Below are 15,231 nucleotides of genomic sequence, written 5' to 3'. Positions count from 1 at the left end.
AGAAAACTTGGTAAGTCGCGGGTTTCAAAGAAGTTATGAGTTTATATCAGTTTATATAGTCTATAATCTACAAATAGAAAATTATTTACCTATCAATTAATTAATTCATTTCTACAATAGTTTTACTTTATTTAAAGTAATTATGATAAGTGTAGCCTCAAAACAAGTGCCAGTATGTTCTTTCCTACAAGTTGTTCCTGATCTTCCAATAATTAACAGGGTAAGTACCAATTCAAATGTTAGTATTTCTCGATTTTTTACAATCATTCCAAAACAATGGTAGTTCATGCTTTACACGTGCAGTGCTATTCAACGAGGATTGAAACGTTTAGAGCTGCATGAAAAACATGTTCCGTGTACGTGGTATTGCGATTTAGCAACTGTACACGTATCTATGACATCATAATTGACATAAAGTTACAAAAGTGAAAAACAAGCGTAATTTTACTATTAATAACGCATTAACTGTTACTAGTTGTGCACACAGGTACTTGCTGTCATTATATTTTTCAGTCCTCTAACACCTGTTGTGTTAATTTACCACTTCCATAAGATAACAAGTCATGAGAATAACAAACTAATAAAAGTTGATGTATTATGTTATGATGTATAAACCATTCTCTGAAGTTTCTATCTTCGTTGGCTGGAGTACCATGATATAAAATGTCTGATATGTACAGAAATATATCATACATGTTCCTTCATTACGCCTGGAAACTTTTGAACTATCGTAGTCGTAGCGCGAAACGATAACTGCAGGCGTAATTATCGTTTCGAACATCTGCCGTAGCAAAGTTAACGGTAGGCGGAATGATTCAACATACTGGCCCCACACCTCCTAAGCATTTCCTCATAACAACTCTGTAAATTGAACCCTATTCTTCCCGAAGACAATTAAATGGTTACAGAATTTACCACACCAACAACTGTGTAGTTCACCTAGGCCTCTATAGTTCACTGAATACCTTAAGACCTTTGATATGTTAGAGACGATAGGAGGTTAGACTCTCTAGATCGACGTTAGGTTGGTAGTCTTGAAAAGAAACTAAACAAAGGATGACAAAAGTAGAATATGGATTTTCTAGGTCAAAATCTGCCACAAAATTTGTCGATAAAGCTATTCAGTTCATCTACATGAATCCTACATAAGAATACTTGAGGTTAGGATGAGGAACTCGTATTGAGCCTATGCTAGATCAGAGTTAGTTAAATCGATATCCATAATTCTATTTCTATTGACATAGAAGGGAAAGGATTCAGTCTTTTGGATCAGTGGATGAGAACTTGATACCTTAGACTGTTTAGGCTACCGGTGGACTTGTTCATGATACGCCTAGTGTTCATGAAATGGCTGCCACCTACGTCATCACAGCGTCAAATCGGTAACTGATAACATCACGCACGTGGAGAACGTGTAATCGATAGGATTGCTTCAAGACAGGAATTATTTCTCTGTTCTCAACAACTAGTTAGATGCCTAGTAGAACTTATTTACAGGAAGAGGAGTTAAACAAGAAATTATACAAAGAAATTTCTACAAAGTCTCCTGCTTGCAAGTACTCCCAAATACATGTCTGAAAACTAGCCAAAACCACTATCCATTTCAGGCACCATAAGAAAGATCAGAAAAGACAAATTATAATTAATGCTTTTAAGAAATCAACGATCTATTACATTAGTCCTCCCTTTATTTATTCACTATATGCAAAAACGCTACAGCTGATACATTGCATATACAAATATGCGTTTAATAATAAAATTTAGGATAGAAGATCCCAGTGTCTATAAACGGTACTTGATAACTTCTGGTGTAATCACGGCCTCGGGGTTTCCAATCATTCATTCATAACCATGGTACATTCATTACATAGCACATTATAGTATCATTGCTAGATCAACTTCTCCTTGCTTGAATGATATAAAACATTCAAATTTATAGAAATAAACGCGTCTGTTTCCTCAAGTAAATGCACGTGATTGAATCGTACCCCTCAGCCCATAGCTACTCACTGCTCAACAAAAATAGAATGAACGAAAATGCCTCGTGTGCTTTCTCATTTTCAAGTAATGTTTTCTCCGAAATTATCGGTTCATTAATCATCGTATAGCATCTAAGTCAACGCGGTTTCAACGCGTGGTCAGAATCTTATGGCTCTCAATCGCATCTCTCACAATTATTGTATTATTCAAACTGAGAGCTTAAATTATCAAACATCCTTCGATTCGTCAACATTCGTCGGACAACTATCACCGGGCGTACGAAGGCCAAAGTCAAGTGTCCTTAAAAATCGCAGTAACTTTCGTGAAAACATCGAACGAAGAAATATATAGATTCTCTCATTGCTTTGTCTGCTTTTCTACAATGATAGTGGATTATGTACAATATCTCTCGTTCATCAGGCCACTTGTCGCCTGTGTTAAATAGGAAACGGATCAGCTCCCGTGGCAGGTAGTGCGACAGGAATAGAGGAAGTATTGAAACGTACCACTGTAATGGAACAACGTTAGAGAACGTGGTACGCCTGAGCCCATGCAATCATTGTTCATCGTTGCTGCAAGGATAAAGGCGAACACGAGTCTATGAGACGGTAGTGAAAGAACGAGACAGAGTTCATCCAGTCAGGAGAACTTGGTTGTCCCTAGGATCAGTAGCTTTGTACTCGACTTATCTCGAATACCTTGTGTGTGCTTCGACCCCAAAAGGGTTCTATGTACTGTCTTAAACATCTAAAAGTAAACGTATCTACACTTGGCCCGTCTTTTCGTGGAACTTGAAGTAGTGGATCTTCATAGACCTATTGTTGGGATATTTGATCTTGCACTCGGGACAGGTCGCGTCCACCGCGCCTTGCACCATGTAGGTGCTCAAATCTGTCTCTCTGTGGTAGTTTTTACTCTTCTCCGCGTCATAAATGGTACTGTGCGCGTTTACCATGTGTTCCGTTATCGCTTGCCTACTAAACACGTGGCGGCCGCACAGGTTGCAATTGTAGATCATGTTGGTGTGCGACAACTCGTGATTCTTTAAGGTCAGTGACGTAGGGAACGTCAATTTGCATCCGGGGACAGAACAAGCGTACTTCAGCTGGATGTTCTTGTGTTTCATAGAGAAATGCTGGCGAAGATTCGACACACCAGGGAATCCCTTGTAACAGATGTTGCAACAAACATTGCCGTCGTTCCCAACTATAGGAATACACTCGTTCGTCGTATTTGTCGTTGATTTGCCGACATTCTTTATCACACGGTTTTTGTTGTGCACCTGTTGCTTGTGTTTATACAGTATGCTCATATTAGGGAAGAACTTTCTGCAGACATGGCACATCACCGATTTCTTGCCCGTACTTGCAGCGTTCATATTGAACACCCATTTCTTTTCTTCCTCCGTTTCTAGCTTCATCTTTTTCGCTTTCGGCTCTTCCTGAGACGATCTTCTCGCGTTATTGTACAAAGGTGGAGATCGTTGCAGATTGAATATCTCGCTGTGCAAGTTGAACTTGTGACGTTGTAGCGACTGAAAACTACTGAAGACCTTGTGGCAGATGTTGCACAAGGTTTGGTTAGATGTAGGCTTCTTGGCAGTTGACTGGAACTTTATAGTAGCAACAGTCGTGGCTTTGTGAAGCTTCTTGTGTCTTGTCAGCACTTTCTTGGAGCTATAGAGCTTGCCACAAATATCACAAGGGAAGGTCGGTTTTTTAATGTTACTGAGGATGGGGTAGGACTTGTGCCACTGCATGTGCATATCCAGCGTCTCTTTGTCAGGGTAAACATTAGTGCAGAGTTCGCATTGGAGTTCATTAGTGGAGAAAGTCCTCTCGCTTTTGTTCCGAGCACAGTGTACATCCCATAAGTGTTTTCTTAGCTCGGTAACATCATTGAATTTATCGTTACAAACTTGGCACTGGAAGTTGCCTTGCGGCTTTGTGGGAGGCGGATTTGGGAAGGATTTTCTAGCCCTGGCGGGTCTATCCGAGTTCGTTTCTTGTTCTTGTTTGGGTATGATCAACAGTTTGTCAGGTTTTTGGTCTCCATCTTGTGCATTCAAGCGGGAGTTTACTCGGCTGTGCCAACTCTTGTGTATCTTTAAGGACGATTCCTCGATGAAGACCTTTCCGCAGATGTTACATTTGTAACCACCATGCGATTTTTCACCATGTGTAGTCTGGAAGTGTAAATTCAGGTTCGCCTGGAAAACAAAGCTCTTTGGACATTGGGGACACTGAAGCATAACTTTGTTAGATTTGTGAGTCTTGGTCGATTTATGAACATTTCTTTTGTGTCGTCTCACGTTCGCGCAGTTCGAGAATATTTTACCACACTGCTCGCATTCATTCTTTTTAGTACCAGGTTCTGAGGTAGCGCTAACGTTCATCGTTGTCGAGTCTCGCGATTCTTCTTCAACAGTGCCATATTCCACGCACGAGCTGTTCGCGTTTCGTTCATTTGGATCTTCTATACCATGATCTTTCATGTGAATCTCCAGAGCACCGGCACTGCTGAACATGCTGCGACAAATAACGCAAGAATAGATTTTCACCTTCAGGTGGAGGTTTCTGTGCTCCGTTAGCTCAGCTCTAGTTGTAAATTCCAGGTTACACAGAGCGCAACTATACTGTTTGCCAGATGGAATTTTGCCTGAGTTTACTTTAGCTTCAAACGTGTCCCAATCTTTGATGGGTGTCGAGATAGTAGGCAAAGACTTTGAAGCTTCGTTCTTCCTTTCAGCAGATTGCTTTCTATTACGGCTAATACGATGCGTTTCGTGGTGCGTCAAAAAGTCACTGGGAGATTTAAACATGGCAATACATTCGGAACACGTGAGATCTCTCTTCTTATGGTCTTGAGTGATATGGCTATGGAACTTTTTGAATACGAGGTAAGTCATTCCGCAGTACACGCATTTGTAGGAGGTTCGAACCTCCGGCAATAGACGTTGACACAGGTCTTTGTGTTTCAGCATGTTGGGTTTGTATCTATAAATCATTCCGCACAAGTCGCAAACATGATTATGCGCAGGATCACCGTTTTTGTAGGGGTGAGGAATGTTTATATCTCCTTCGGGTAACCTCGGTGCTTCTGGCTTAGAGGTCGGCAAAAGTGTCATTGGTTTCAACTTAGGAGGAGATCGTGAGGGGGAGATCAATTCTTCATACTGTTTGTCAGAGTGTTTAGACAAATGACTAAGCAATTCTTTTCTGTTTCGCATAGAACGTAAACACATGTTACACGTGAAGTACTTCTCCTCGCCATGATTTGGGATAACTAACGCGATTTTCATTGCGCACTCGAATGATACTCCGCAATGTAGCTTGTACATCGATCGATCTGGGAATTCCGTCAAGCATGCAATACACGTGTATGGTCTTAAATCAGGCATATGTTGACGGATATGTGCAAGTGTACCCTTTCGATCGTTGAATGTTTGTTGACAGGAATAACAAGAGAATGTTTTTAACTGACTAATAATATTTTGCTGTACTTGCGTTAGAGGAGCATCCTTTTCCATATTCATTAACTCATCTTCTAAATCTTCAATCAACTCTTCGTCATCTTGTACCTGAACTGTGTTGTCGGTGCTACCATTCTGTTTCTCAGTGTGGAATCTTTCCATATGTTTTGCATAAGAATGTTTAGAATGTAAATTGATTTGACAGTGTACACATTTTTGTTTATAAACACGAGTCCCTCTGTAATGAGTGTGTGGACCCCGTCTCGTTTTCTTCTTAGGTGCTGGTGTAGACGTGTTGGGCTTCTGCGTAGAATCAGCTTCCATGACCCTGTCTTCATTATTTGTAGGAGTTGTCTGTACAAGCTCATTGCCAGTAACAGATTCTATTTCAATAGTGCAATCCGTGTCATATTCATCCGTTGGCTCTGATTTAATGCATGTATCCATTTCTTTTGTCTGCGCTGGCTGATCTTTTTGTATCTCTGCTTCATCATCTGTTAATATATGAATCTGTACATCGTTTTCTATATTACTTATGCTCTGTTCAAGAGTCGTTGATTCCTGAAAATAAAGTACAGTAAAGTTTTAATAGATGTCTCCAGTCTATAAATATTATCAACGTAGAGATACTTACCAAATCTGAATCATTAGTGCTTTCCGAAATGACCTCAATATTATCTTCATAAAAATCTAGATCCACAGGTTCATCTTTAATAGTAACAACCTAAACAAATCAAACCAACACATTTACAACAGTTCCTCATAATGTATATAACTCACAGATTACAGAAACATTAAAAATATTTACCATCGGACTCGATTGCAGGTGCTTCTCTAACCACTGGTTCAATTTATCTTGCGACCGAAGACATGCTTCCTTATAATTATGCCACTGATTCACATTTCTAATACACTGTGCACACACCAGCGTCGATAATCTGTCTGTGGCTAAAATCTAAAAGGTGTACGTACTGACTATATGTAGACACTTCAATATCTCAACTTAACAAACAAATAATCTACTAAACTCTAACATCTCGGGGTAACAATCGCTAAAGGAACTCATATTCTAATCAACATTTACCAAGCCAGTGATAAAACAGAAAGGAAGCGCTCAGGGTCGCCCCATTCAGCTCTACCCTGGACATGGTCTAAGTGGTCTTAACCTCAAAGAGTTCGCATTGCGAGCGTGAATAATGCACGATGCGTTCCAAGTTGCAGAAGGAGTTATGGATACTAGAGACTGAGGAGATTACTCAGAAGCAATGATTTTCGCGTACCTGAATCGACAGGCAGGCTTGTATCTTGGCTGCTAATGGAACCGGAGAGTCCTGCATCCCGAACACCGACGATTTCGGCTCGTCGGTGGAGAGGCAGAGTCTGCACACGTTTTCCATGTTCTGCAACACCACCACCTCGTCCATCGTGGACGTTCCTTCCTGTTGTCGTCCTTCCAAGCAGGATATCGGTGTTCGGCCCCGCCAACGAAACGCGCTTATCAAGAGCAGGTTAGGGACGCAGCGTTTTGTTTGTACGTCGGCATTTGAAACTGAAACCGAGCGGCCCAGTTCGAACGTTCCTCTCATTCAGGAAGCTATCTTGGCGCGCAACGGATCGACGTGAGTACGCTCTGATTTTCAATAAATAATTATTTGTTAATTTATCGTTTTACCGTGATTTATAGGTGTCAATTGCGAGGAATTTAAAGAATTTATAATTGGCGACAAGGGGGATGAGAAAATTTCATCGTGGGCAGAGAGTGCAAGCAGTGTTTGAGCGCCAAAAATTTAGCTGATGGGTTGGGGATGGTGGAACGAAGGCTAAGTAACGCTGGTGAGTGAAACAAGAATAATTATGCTTGGTCGAGTGAACTTTTTATTTTTTTATATTTATATTCTTTGATAATACACTTAACATGTAATTTTTATCGTTTGTACGCTTCGATGAGACAGATTGCACATATACAGTAGTTAACGTTTAGGGCATAGCTTGTTCGAATTTTTATTATTTGGTTAGCATAGCGTACGACGTAATGGCTGCGTTAATAAAAACTATCAATTGAGTTCATGTTTGAAATTTTTCTAGCTAACGATCGGTTGCGTTATAAAAACGATAGAGTATACAAAATCGAGAAAGCTAGAATATGAACTGGATCGCTCAAAAGATAAAGTTATTTAGAACCATTACGTAGAGAACATTGTAATGATCACTTGATCAATGCAATCAATTATAATATGGAATAACGCACACGCGACTTTTGCTAAAAATTCATAATGAAGAAAACAATATTGGTTTCAAGAAACTATTGTATACTTCGTCGCAGATTTAAGATCTAAATAATTGTTACAATTAGACACATAATATTTTCTATATTTATTAATGAAATTCGGCCGAGGAATGTGACTCAAATATTTCACTCAATCTTATCTAGACTATAGAAAGCTATTCAATTAAAAATCATTGAGCGTTGTTTCTCAAAGTGTCGTACATATGGCAGCTATGTAATATTTTCCTACGTGACGAGTTTTCTACTTGGTACGATGTGAATTTTCACATATTTTGTTAATTTTTCGATTCCAGATCGAATAGAACTTTTCAGGCACTGCAACGGTAGTATGCAGTGCAAATTAGAACCATCGGGTCGTTTCCTAAAACTAATCTTTGGGAATCTTTGTCCCACCAAGCTATTCACATTAATGTACAGTACAGGATTAACCACCGATATATATATTTATTTATTTATATATTTCTATACACGTATCGTCAACAAGAATTTCGTGCGCATTGCTTTCAAAAATATCGACTTCCCCTTTGTGCCTCGAACGTCGTTAAAAGTACACTTCTGGTGGAACAGTGGCGCGAATTTCAAAATTTTATTACAATTACAATTTTGTGTTTATCTATATTGTGTTAATGCACTTTATTTAAAATAATGGTGCTGCTTTCCTGTTCCAAAAACGTGTCTATCAAGCGTGATCTGTACTCGTTAAGAAATTGTAAACGCTTCTCAGTTGATAATTTTTGTACCTTAACAGGTTAACAATTCGTAATGATTCTCTAAAGATTTTCAAGATAGACCATAACAACGAACACTCGAAAGGCTTCGATGATTTCGCGCCAAAACGCGTGGCCAACAAGTTCCGGTTCACGTTCCACCGTTCGCTTTATCTATCTCAGGAAAACGTGCGCGTAGCTTATTGCGCAATTCAAGTCGTCAGGCAATTGGAATTGAAGCAAGAACTCCGTTGCGATTGTTGACGAACGTAGTCCTGGACATTGAATCTCGTGTCGTCGGGATCGCTACTCTTCCTGGATTTCAGGTCCCTGAAATGTAAATGATTATATTTATTTTATAATTTTTAAGCAAAATGGGTAATTTATTCAATTAGGGATCATTTATTTATTGATTTAATTCGTTTAGTTTTCTTTTATGTTTAGAGGATACTAAGTTATAATATTATAAATACATATTATAATTATCCCTGTGTAATGTCCAATGGATTTAGTATTTAATGTTAGAAGATGACACTAATTCGTTTTGTTTTTTAAATAAATTAGGACAAATTGAACGATCGATTTTCAATTACCTGGCAACAGCCAAGAAGGCTAATTCGACGTTCAGGCCGGTTTTAGCAGAAGTTTCCATAAAGGGGACTTTGTACTCTTGCGCCAACCGCTCACCGTCTTCTCTTCTCACAACTCGTTCCGTTCCACAGTCAGACTTGTTACCTGGAAATATTTGTTTCCTTAGAATATTCGTTTTTGTTGAATGAACATTTCGCTTGATCGATTTTGTTGAGTATGAGATAGCCAAATGAGGTGCAAAGAATTAATATAATGAAAACTTGAATTCTGCTTTTATTGTTGGCAGCTTAGCTTTGATAGGATTGTAGGATAGTAATGCATATTCCATGTTAAAGTGATACATAACTTAATGAATAAGGAACATTGAAATGCTTGAATTCATTGAAAAGTAATGAATATAAGTAAAGCTGGATGACTTCTATCGCCTCTATCACTGCCAAGTTTTCCCACTTTGTAAACTAGCATTTAATTCTCTGTATCTTTAATCATCTCGATCTATTTATTGCTTGATGAAAAAACCAGCCACTCTATTCTACTAACATTACTAGAAATTATTTCCAGTTTAATATGCAGGCCACTAGGAAAACTATGTTATAATAGTATAATTCATCACATTCCTTCTCTCAATCTTCATACTTTTGCCACAGTATTGGTCAAGTACTCCACAGCCTCAACTATAGTCCAAGTAGAACAATTTAATCCTCCACAATTCCTAAAACTTCCTCACCCTTAGCCTGGAGGCACACTATCTCTATCGCCAACACAGGAGCAATTTCTGATAGCCTCGAATGAGGGGTTGCCTCCTATAATTCACGTTCCACAATGAACTCGAACGACCACTTGATTTAGACTTGGCTCTACCAGCTCTCTGCGTATTTCTTCATTCAGTAGTCAACCGAGCGATACTTATGTACTTCTCTTCCTAGAACGTTCGCCTCTACTTTCTACGAAAGCAAGAAACTAATCCAAAGTGCAAGAACCAGTTGCCAGTATAGCGGCGCGTATCGATCATCGACAACTTTCTCGAAAGCGAGGCGACAAAGAAAGCTGGCCAGCCTGCCTCCATTCCTTCCCCTCTACCAAGGAAAAATCGAATCGTTTCGGTACGAACTGTCGTAATCAGCCGCCTCCAAACGAGATGCAAATAATGCAGACTCACCCAAAAGCATGATAACAACGTCTTCATTCGCGTGCTCCCGGATTTCGCTCAGCCAGGCTCTGATGTTGTCGTAGCTCGTCTTGTTCGTCACATCGTACAGCAATAACAGAGCTGGAACCAATAAATGATTACGCATTGCATGATTGTCTGTGATCCTGGTGATTGATGGACACTACAGACAGCAACTATCATGAGACACGTTGTCTACGTTGTTGTAGACTCCATTTACTGATTCTGCTTAGGAAAACTTACTTGGGAACTTTTTCTAATAACAGGAATATTGAAATCCTGAACGATATTTTAAAAAATGTATAGAGGAACTTATGGCCTATTTCTCATAGTCTAAAGTCCACTTAAGTTTTAGTGGAGTCAATTGTTTTTCTCGCCTTCTGTTTTTGTGTTAGCACAAATTCCTTTTTACTCCATTTTCCTCCACATCTTAGAAATCTAAACTTCCAATTTCTTCACCTTAGAATATATCGATAATTGAACTAAATTCTACACGTCTCTCTATATTGATAACACAGAAATCGATCATCTACTTAAGGGGTTGTTTTCCCACGTTCAAGTTGGGTTAAAGTCAGCCCCGAAAAGCTCCATCGCCTGGGGGGTTAATAGAAACGGAGACACCATTGTCGAAGTGTCTCCGGCACGTAATTGTTACCAAGCCTTTTGAAGCGACTAACTATTGTCGCGGTACCGTCTCCGCTACAAAGAGGGTTTCTTCCAGCAAACAATGGCTACCCCCTACGGCGGATGTCGCGTTTCCTTCCCAACCTCTTTCGCCGCGAATTCACTTAAGTAGCTTTCCAAAATTAACGCCGCTGTTGAATTCAGAATCGTCCCGCGACCCCTTTTTTGGATGAGGCAACGCGGCTGACGTAGCGCCAAGGAAAAAGACGTGAATTTCTTTGTGCAATTGGCGACCGATGCTGCTTTTGTTGAATTAGCAGAGAATTACTATGTTCTCTGAAGACGTTCCGCTTGTAGGAAGCTTCGACATGCAAATACGAGAGAAATTGTGGAGTTTTTGTGATGCGTTAGAGTTTTCAATATTCCCTTGTGTTTTAGATTGTGCTTAGGACATTCAATAAATTTTCTTCTAATTAATCGAAATCTCTTCCACAATTATATTCAATTACCATACTTAAAAATATAATGAAAGAGTAATTACCATGAGCATCTCTGTAATAAGCGTGTGTCACACTTCGAAATCTCTCCTGACCAGCAGTATCCCAAATTTGGAGCTTAATGGATGTGTCGTCAACCATGACCACTTTATTCTGAAAAAGAATAAAAAAGGAAATCATCTTCACCTTTCAAGCTGTCTTCTTCATTCACATCGACTTTATAACTTCTGCATAGCAATCCTAACAAGCTTTCTTTCAGCGTGAGCAATGCATTTACACATCGATTTCTGTCTGATGTCGAGGAATAAGGTAACATCGATACCCTTGCAGGGGATTAGCATCTCTCACCCTAAAATCAATGCCCACGGTGGTTATATAGTTGCCAGAAAGGAATCGGCCGTCCTTGAATCGGGTCAGGAGGCAGGTTTTCCCAACACCACTGTCACCCAACAGCATCACCTACATTTTGTGAAAATTGTGAAAATGGTCCCGAACGTACGAGGAAAGTGAATAAACTATATAAAGAAGCCTTTATTATTAGCAATTACAAGAATTTGATAATCTAAATAGTCAATAATGTAATTGGTTACTCCATCATTGGTCCCTATAGAAAATTGGGACCCTCAAAGTCCCCCGCCAACGAACCTTTCACACATTCAGTGTTTACTATATGCATTATCGTTAGTTTCAATTTGAATCTGAAGAGCTTTAATTAAAAAATAAAACATAACTCGCCCATGAAGCTTCTACTCTTGAAAGGTCAATAAATCAGGGCGGAGCGAACCCTGCAAAAAGACAAACTTCAGAACAGCAGGGTTCGCCCCTGGGCGATCTTAAGGGTCCCAAATAATTTGCATGAGCGTCAATCGCGAGTGGAGCGTCGTACGCCGAACGTGGTATCAGGAGAGAGGGCAGGACCTTGAAAAGGAGCTCGCCGTGCTCGGGTGGGGCCTGCTGGCCCGTCGAGTCCACGCTGTCCCGCGAGGACTGCCGCCTGGTAGGTCCCATCGCCTCCTGGATCCTGTTGCACGCGGAGCCGCTGGCCTGTGACGTGGAGGGGGAAGCTTGGGCCGTGCCCCTAGCCCCACCAGACGGTCCCGCTCCGCTCGACCAATCAGCGTCTGCTGGCCCAGTTCCCCTCGGGCCGCGTCTGCTACGCTTCGTCACGCTACGCAGCTTCTCCTCCACGCTGTTCATGGGCCCCTGCTACCGGGAGCACCAATTTGCTCTTCTTCTTCTCGGCCACTCCTCGTCGCGCTCGTCGTCGCCGTCACCGCGGTCGTCTCGCTCCTTCTGCTTCTCTTGCGCCGACGATCCCACTGCCTAGCCCTCGAGGTCAGTCAACCCTGGACCAGAGGCGGAGAGGGACGTGGCAGCGTTTCGCTTCGCGCCTCTTCTGCCTTCTCCTTCGCCCGCTTCTTCGGCCGAGCCTGACCGATCAACGAACACGGAGTGAAAGTACAAGCGACTCGATACTCGTTGCTCTCGACCAGCCCAGCACTCCTGTCTCAGCGTAACTCTTTCGCCTCGAGTCCTAGCTCTTATCGAGGAAACTTGCTGCGGTTTCTCTGCAGATTTCGGCGCAGGCGGGTTTGGGGCCACCTAGATTAGGGAGTCTTCGTTAAGGTGGCTTTCATAGATGCAGGTAGTGATGGAAATTGTTAGGGAAATAGCTCGTCACGCCTTGCTTAGAAAGAAAATGGATAATGAGGTGGATTTTAAGGTGTGATGTGTGGAGAATTGATAGAATCTCTTGTTGCTTCTTCTTCAATTTAGGGATGTGTCTCCTGTTTCAAGGAAGATTTGTTGTACTGTGAATATTAAACTTTGGGAGTGGTTCTAGAGATTTTCTGTAGTACCTCTGGCTTGAAAAGCATACGAAACATTTGCCAAGAAGGAATTGAATTTTAATATGTAGTTGTTCAAAAATAGAAGTTTTTTAATAAAAAAGGAGAATAATGCTACATCACTATTGGTGGACAATTTCATATGCATCAATCTAGCACATATTGTGGTATAATTCATAGAAATTACATTTTCTAGTGTACTAAAGTACACGTTCATGTATTTTTCATGCTGTCTAACAATTTACTTAAAGTAATTTCGTTAAGTTGCCTCCAAACCCTAAATTGTAATTTTAGTTACCTTTCTAAGTTCACTTATCAAAAGTAGCGAAAGTCACTCTCAAGTAAGTTTTTAAATTTACTTAAACTAATTTTTATTTTTAAATAAAGTTTACGACACTTTATCCTAACGATAAAACAGAGTGCACAAGTGTTATATCATTAACATCTCATTTCACGAACAACGACGCAACACGTTATCTCGGTCGAAGTCGCGCGGGAGTATACGAATGGTGGCGGCTATGAAGCTTCAAGATTGTTCGGTTTGTTACGCGACAGATTGTACAACCAACCGAGTACCTATGTTGATTCTACGCGCACGTCGCGACTGCTTATATAAACGTCGAGTGTGTTTTAATTAATCCATGAAATACATAGGCTAGTTCCCATCAATTCCCCTGCGATATTACCTCGAGACATTGTTTAGTCGTTGCAAATGTTTGCTTGGAATACATCCGCTATCCTCCGCGGTATCCAGCATTGTGTTTTGGAGATATTATCCCACCATAGACTAATAATCAATTATTATTATTGGCAAAATCGATGGGTGCCGTAACTGTTATTGTTTAAGGAATTACGTGACAATTGTGTAATCGATTTGATTTTCTCTTTGGCATTATTGTTTTGGCCAATTACTCAGAAAATTAAAAAAATATTTAAAATACGAAATTTGAAAGTTTTGAGGAAACATCAGTAGATTAATTACGGACGATTAATACCCATATTTTCAGCTTTAATTTCCTATGTACTTATCTAGAATTAAATCCAAAAATTTTTCCAAAATTTATGTTTTCGTTTCCTTTTGTTGTGATTTGGATTATTTCGATTAAATAATTTTTCTGAAATTTTGAACTTACATCATTTTTATAATCACCGCCACGTATGTATATTCATCATTTCCAAGCCTTAGAAAAACTGTGAAATAATCCTTATTCTATTTAATTTAAAAATACTGCTTCACTTATTATCGTGTCTGCAAGGATACTACAATCGCCACAAATCGTAGTTCCAATTTATAACAGTATCGTTCCCTCGATACCTGATCCCGCAACAATGAACCGGTAACAACCATCAGCGTCTGCAATTTCTGGTTACATAAGGCCTACTATTACTAGGAGTTTTTTCCCCGATCATTTGTCAACAGTTTCCTTGCCGATTTCGGATCGACGTCGTAGCGTGTCGGAATAAAATAACTCTCATTTAATGAGACGGTCGCTCGTTAAACGAATCGAGGATCGCGTTGGGACGCTGCGGGCCACCACAAAAGGTGTGTTCGTTAGTCGATAGCAAAAATCGACATTTCCGTCGTAGCAGATCGAACCACTGTGCAATTACCAGCTCGTCATGACGCAATTACCACGTCGAGGCTGACCATGCATGCTAACAAGTTATCTCGTGCAGCGGTGCCAGAATATACAGTGGTCACGTAGGGGGTGTTTTATTTTCGAATGTTTCCCGCGAAACAACGTGGCTGTACTCGAGTCCCTTTTAAAATAACATTTATACGTCGGTGCATAAAGCAATGTTAATAGTAAATGAAGAAATGACCTGTTCAAAACTTTCCAAAGATAAATAGTGAATTTTAATAAATTTTGAACCCTGGCCTTGTGACCCCTAATGAGCAACCAAATCTGTTTCTTCGTGAGAATTTAAATCTAGTGTTCAGTTTGTTGAACACTATATTATTTCCTTATGTTGTTAAAGAAACTACTTAATTATCAATGTACCAAAATTATGCCATTTAAAGACAGTTTCATAAACTTGTATCTCTTTTTTTCTAAA

At 40.1% G+C, this 15,231-nt stretch overlaps 3 protein-coding genes across 5 annotated transcripts in view; all 3 read right to left on the bottom strand.

The window, feature by feature from the left end:
* Window positions 1-2,338: 2,338 nt before the first annotated feature.
* On the bottom strand, window positions 2,339-6,915 carry LOC143178289 (uncharacterized). Its single transcript, XM_076376828.1, has 4 exons — window positions 6,733-6,915; window positions 6,261-6,407; window positions 6,087-6,176; window positions 2,339-6,013 (listed from the first exon to the last, which is right to left on the bottom strand). The coding sequence occupies exons 1-4, from the start codon at window positions 6,874-6,876 to the stop codon at window positions 2,744-2,746; spliced, it is 3,651 nt and encodes a 1,216-aa protein (XP_076232943.1). The 5' UTR covers window positions 6,877-6,915; the 3' UTR covers window positions 2,339-2,743.
* A 389-nt stretch (window positions 6,916-7,304) lies between these two features.
* Window positions 7,305-15,231, bottom strand: part of LOC143178137 (ras-related protein Rab-37) — a 119,936-nt gene continuing 112,009 nt past the window's right edge. For 2 of the 3 annotated variants that reach the window (XM_076376633.1, XM_076376632.1), the window contains exons 5-8: window positions 11,371-11,479; window positions 10,197-10,307; window positions 9,040-9,181; window positions 7,305-8,776 (exon numbers count right to left, since the gene is read on the bottom strand). In XM_076376633.1, coding sequence (XP_076232748.1) covers window positions 8,659-8,776; window positions 9,040-9,181; window positions 10,197-10,307; window positions 11,371-11,479 — 480 coding nt within the window. In that variant the 3' untranslated portion in view covers window positions 7,305-8,658. Of the gene's footprint in view, window positions 8,777-9,039; window positions 9,182-10,196; window positions 10,308-11,370; window positions 11,480-11,674; window positions 11,786-12,244; window positions 12,653-15,231 lie in introns of those variants that run through there. The other variant, XM_076376634.1, reaches the window with a different exon arrangement.
* The window catches only part of LOC143178220 (uncharacterized), a 48,376-nt gene continuing 45,666 nt past the window's right edge, over window positions 12,522-15,231 (bottom strand). Inside the window, exon 4 of the mRNA XM_076376752.1 lies at window positions 12,522-12,928. Coding sequence (XP_076232867.1) covers window positions 12,650-12,928 — 279 coding nt within the window. The 3' untranslated portion in view covers window positions 12,522-12,649. The remainder of the gene's footprint in view (window positions 12,929-15,231) is intronic.

Source organism: Calliopsis andreniformis, chromosome 4 (assembly GCF_051401765.1).
Source record: "Calliopsis andreniformis isolate RMS-2024a chromosome 4, iyCalAndr_principal, whole genome shotgun sequence".
Taxonomy (NCBI): Eukaryota; Metazoa; Arthropoda; class Insecta; order Hymenoptera; family Andrenidae; genus Calliopsis; species Calliopsis andreniformis.
This window is presented reverse-complemented; position numbering and strand designations above follow the sequence as displayed.

Coding starts and splice junctions, on each gene's coding strand:
- LOC143178289 (XM_076376828.1), bottom strand. CDS start 6,876: ATGGACGAGGTGGTGGTGTTGCAGAACATGGAAAACGTGTGCAGACTC. Junction 6,177..6,260: donor ACCTGCAATCGAGTCCGATG/GTAAATATTTTT, acceptor TGATTTGTTTAG/GTTGTTACTATTAAAGATGA. Junction 6,014..6,086: donor GCACTAATGATTCAGATTTG/GTAAGTATCTCT, acceptor CTTTATTTTCAG/GAATCAACGACTCTTGAACA.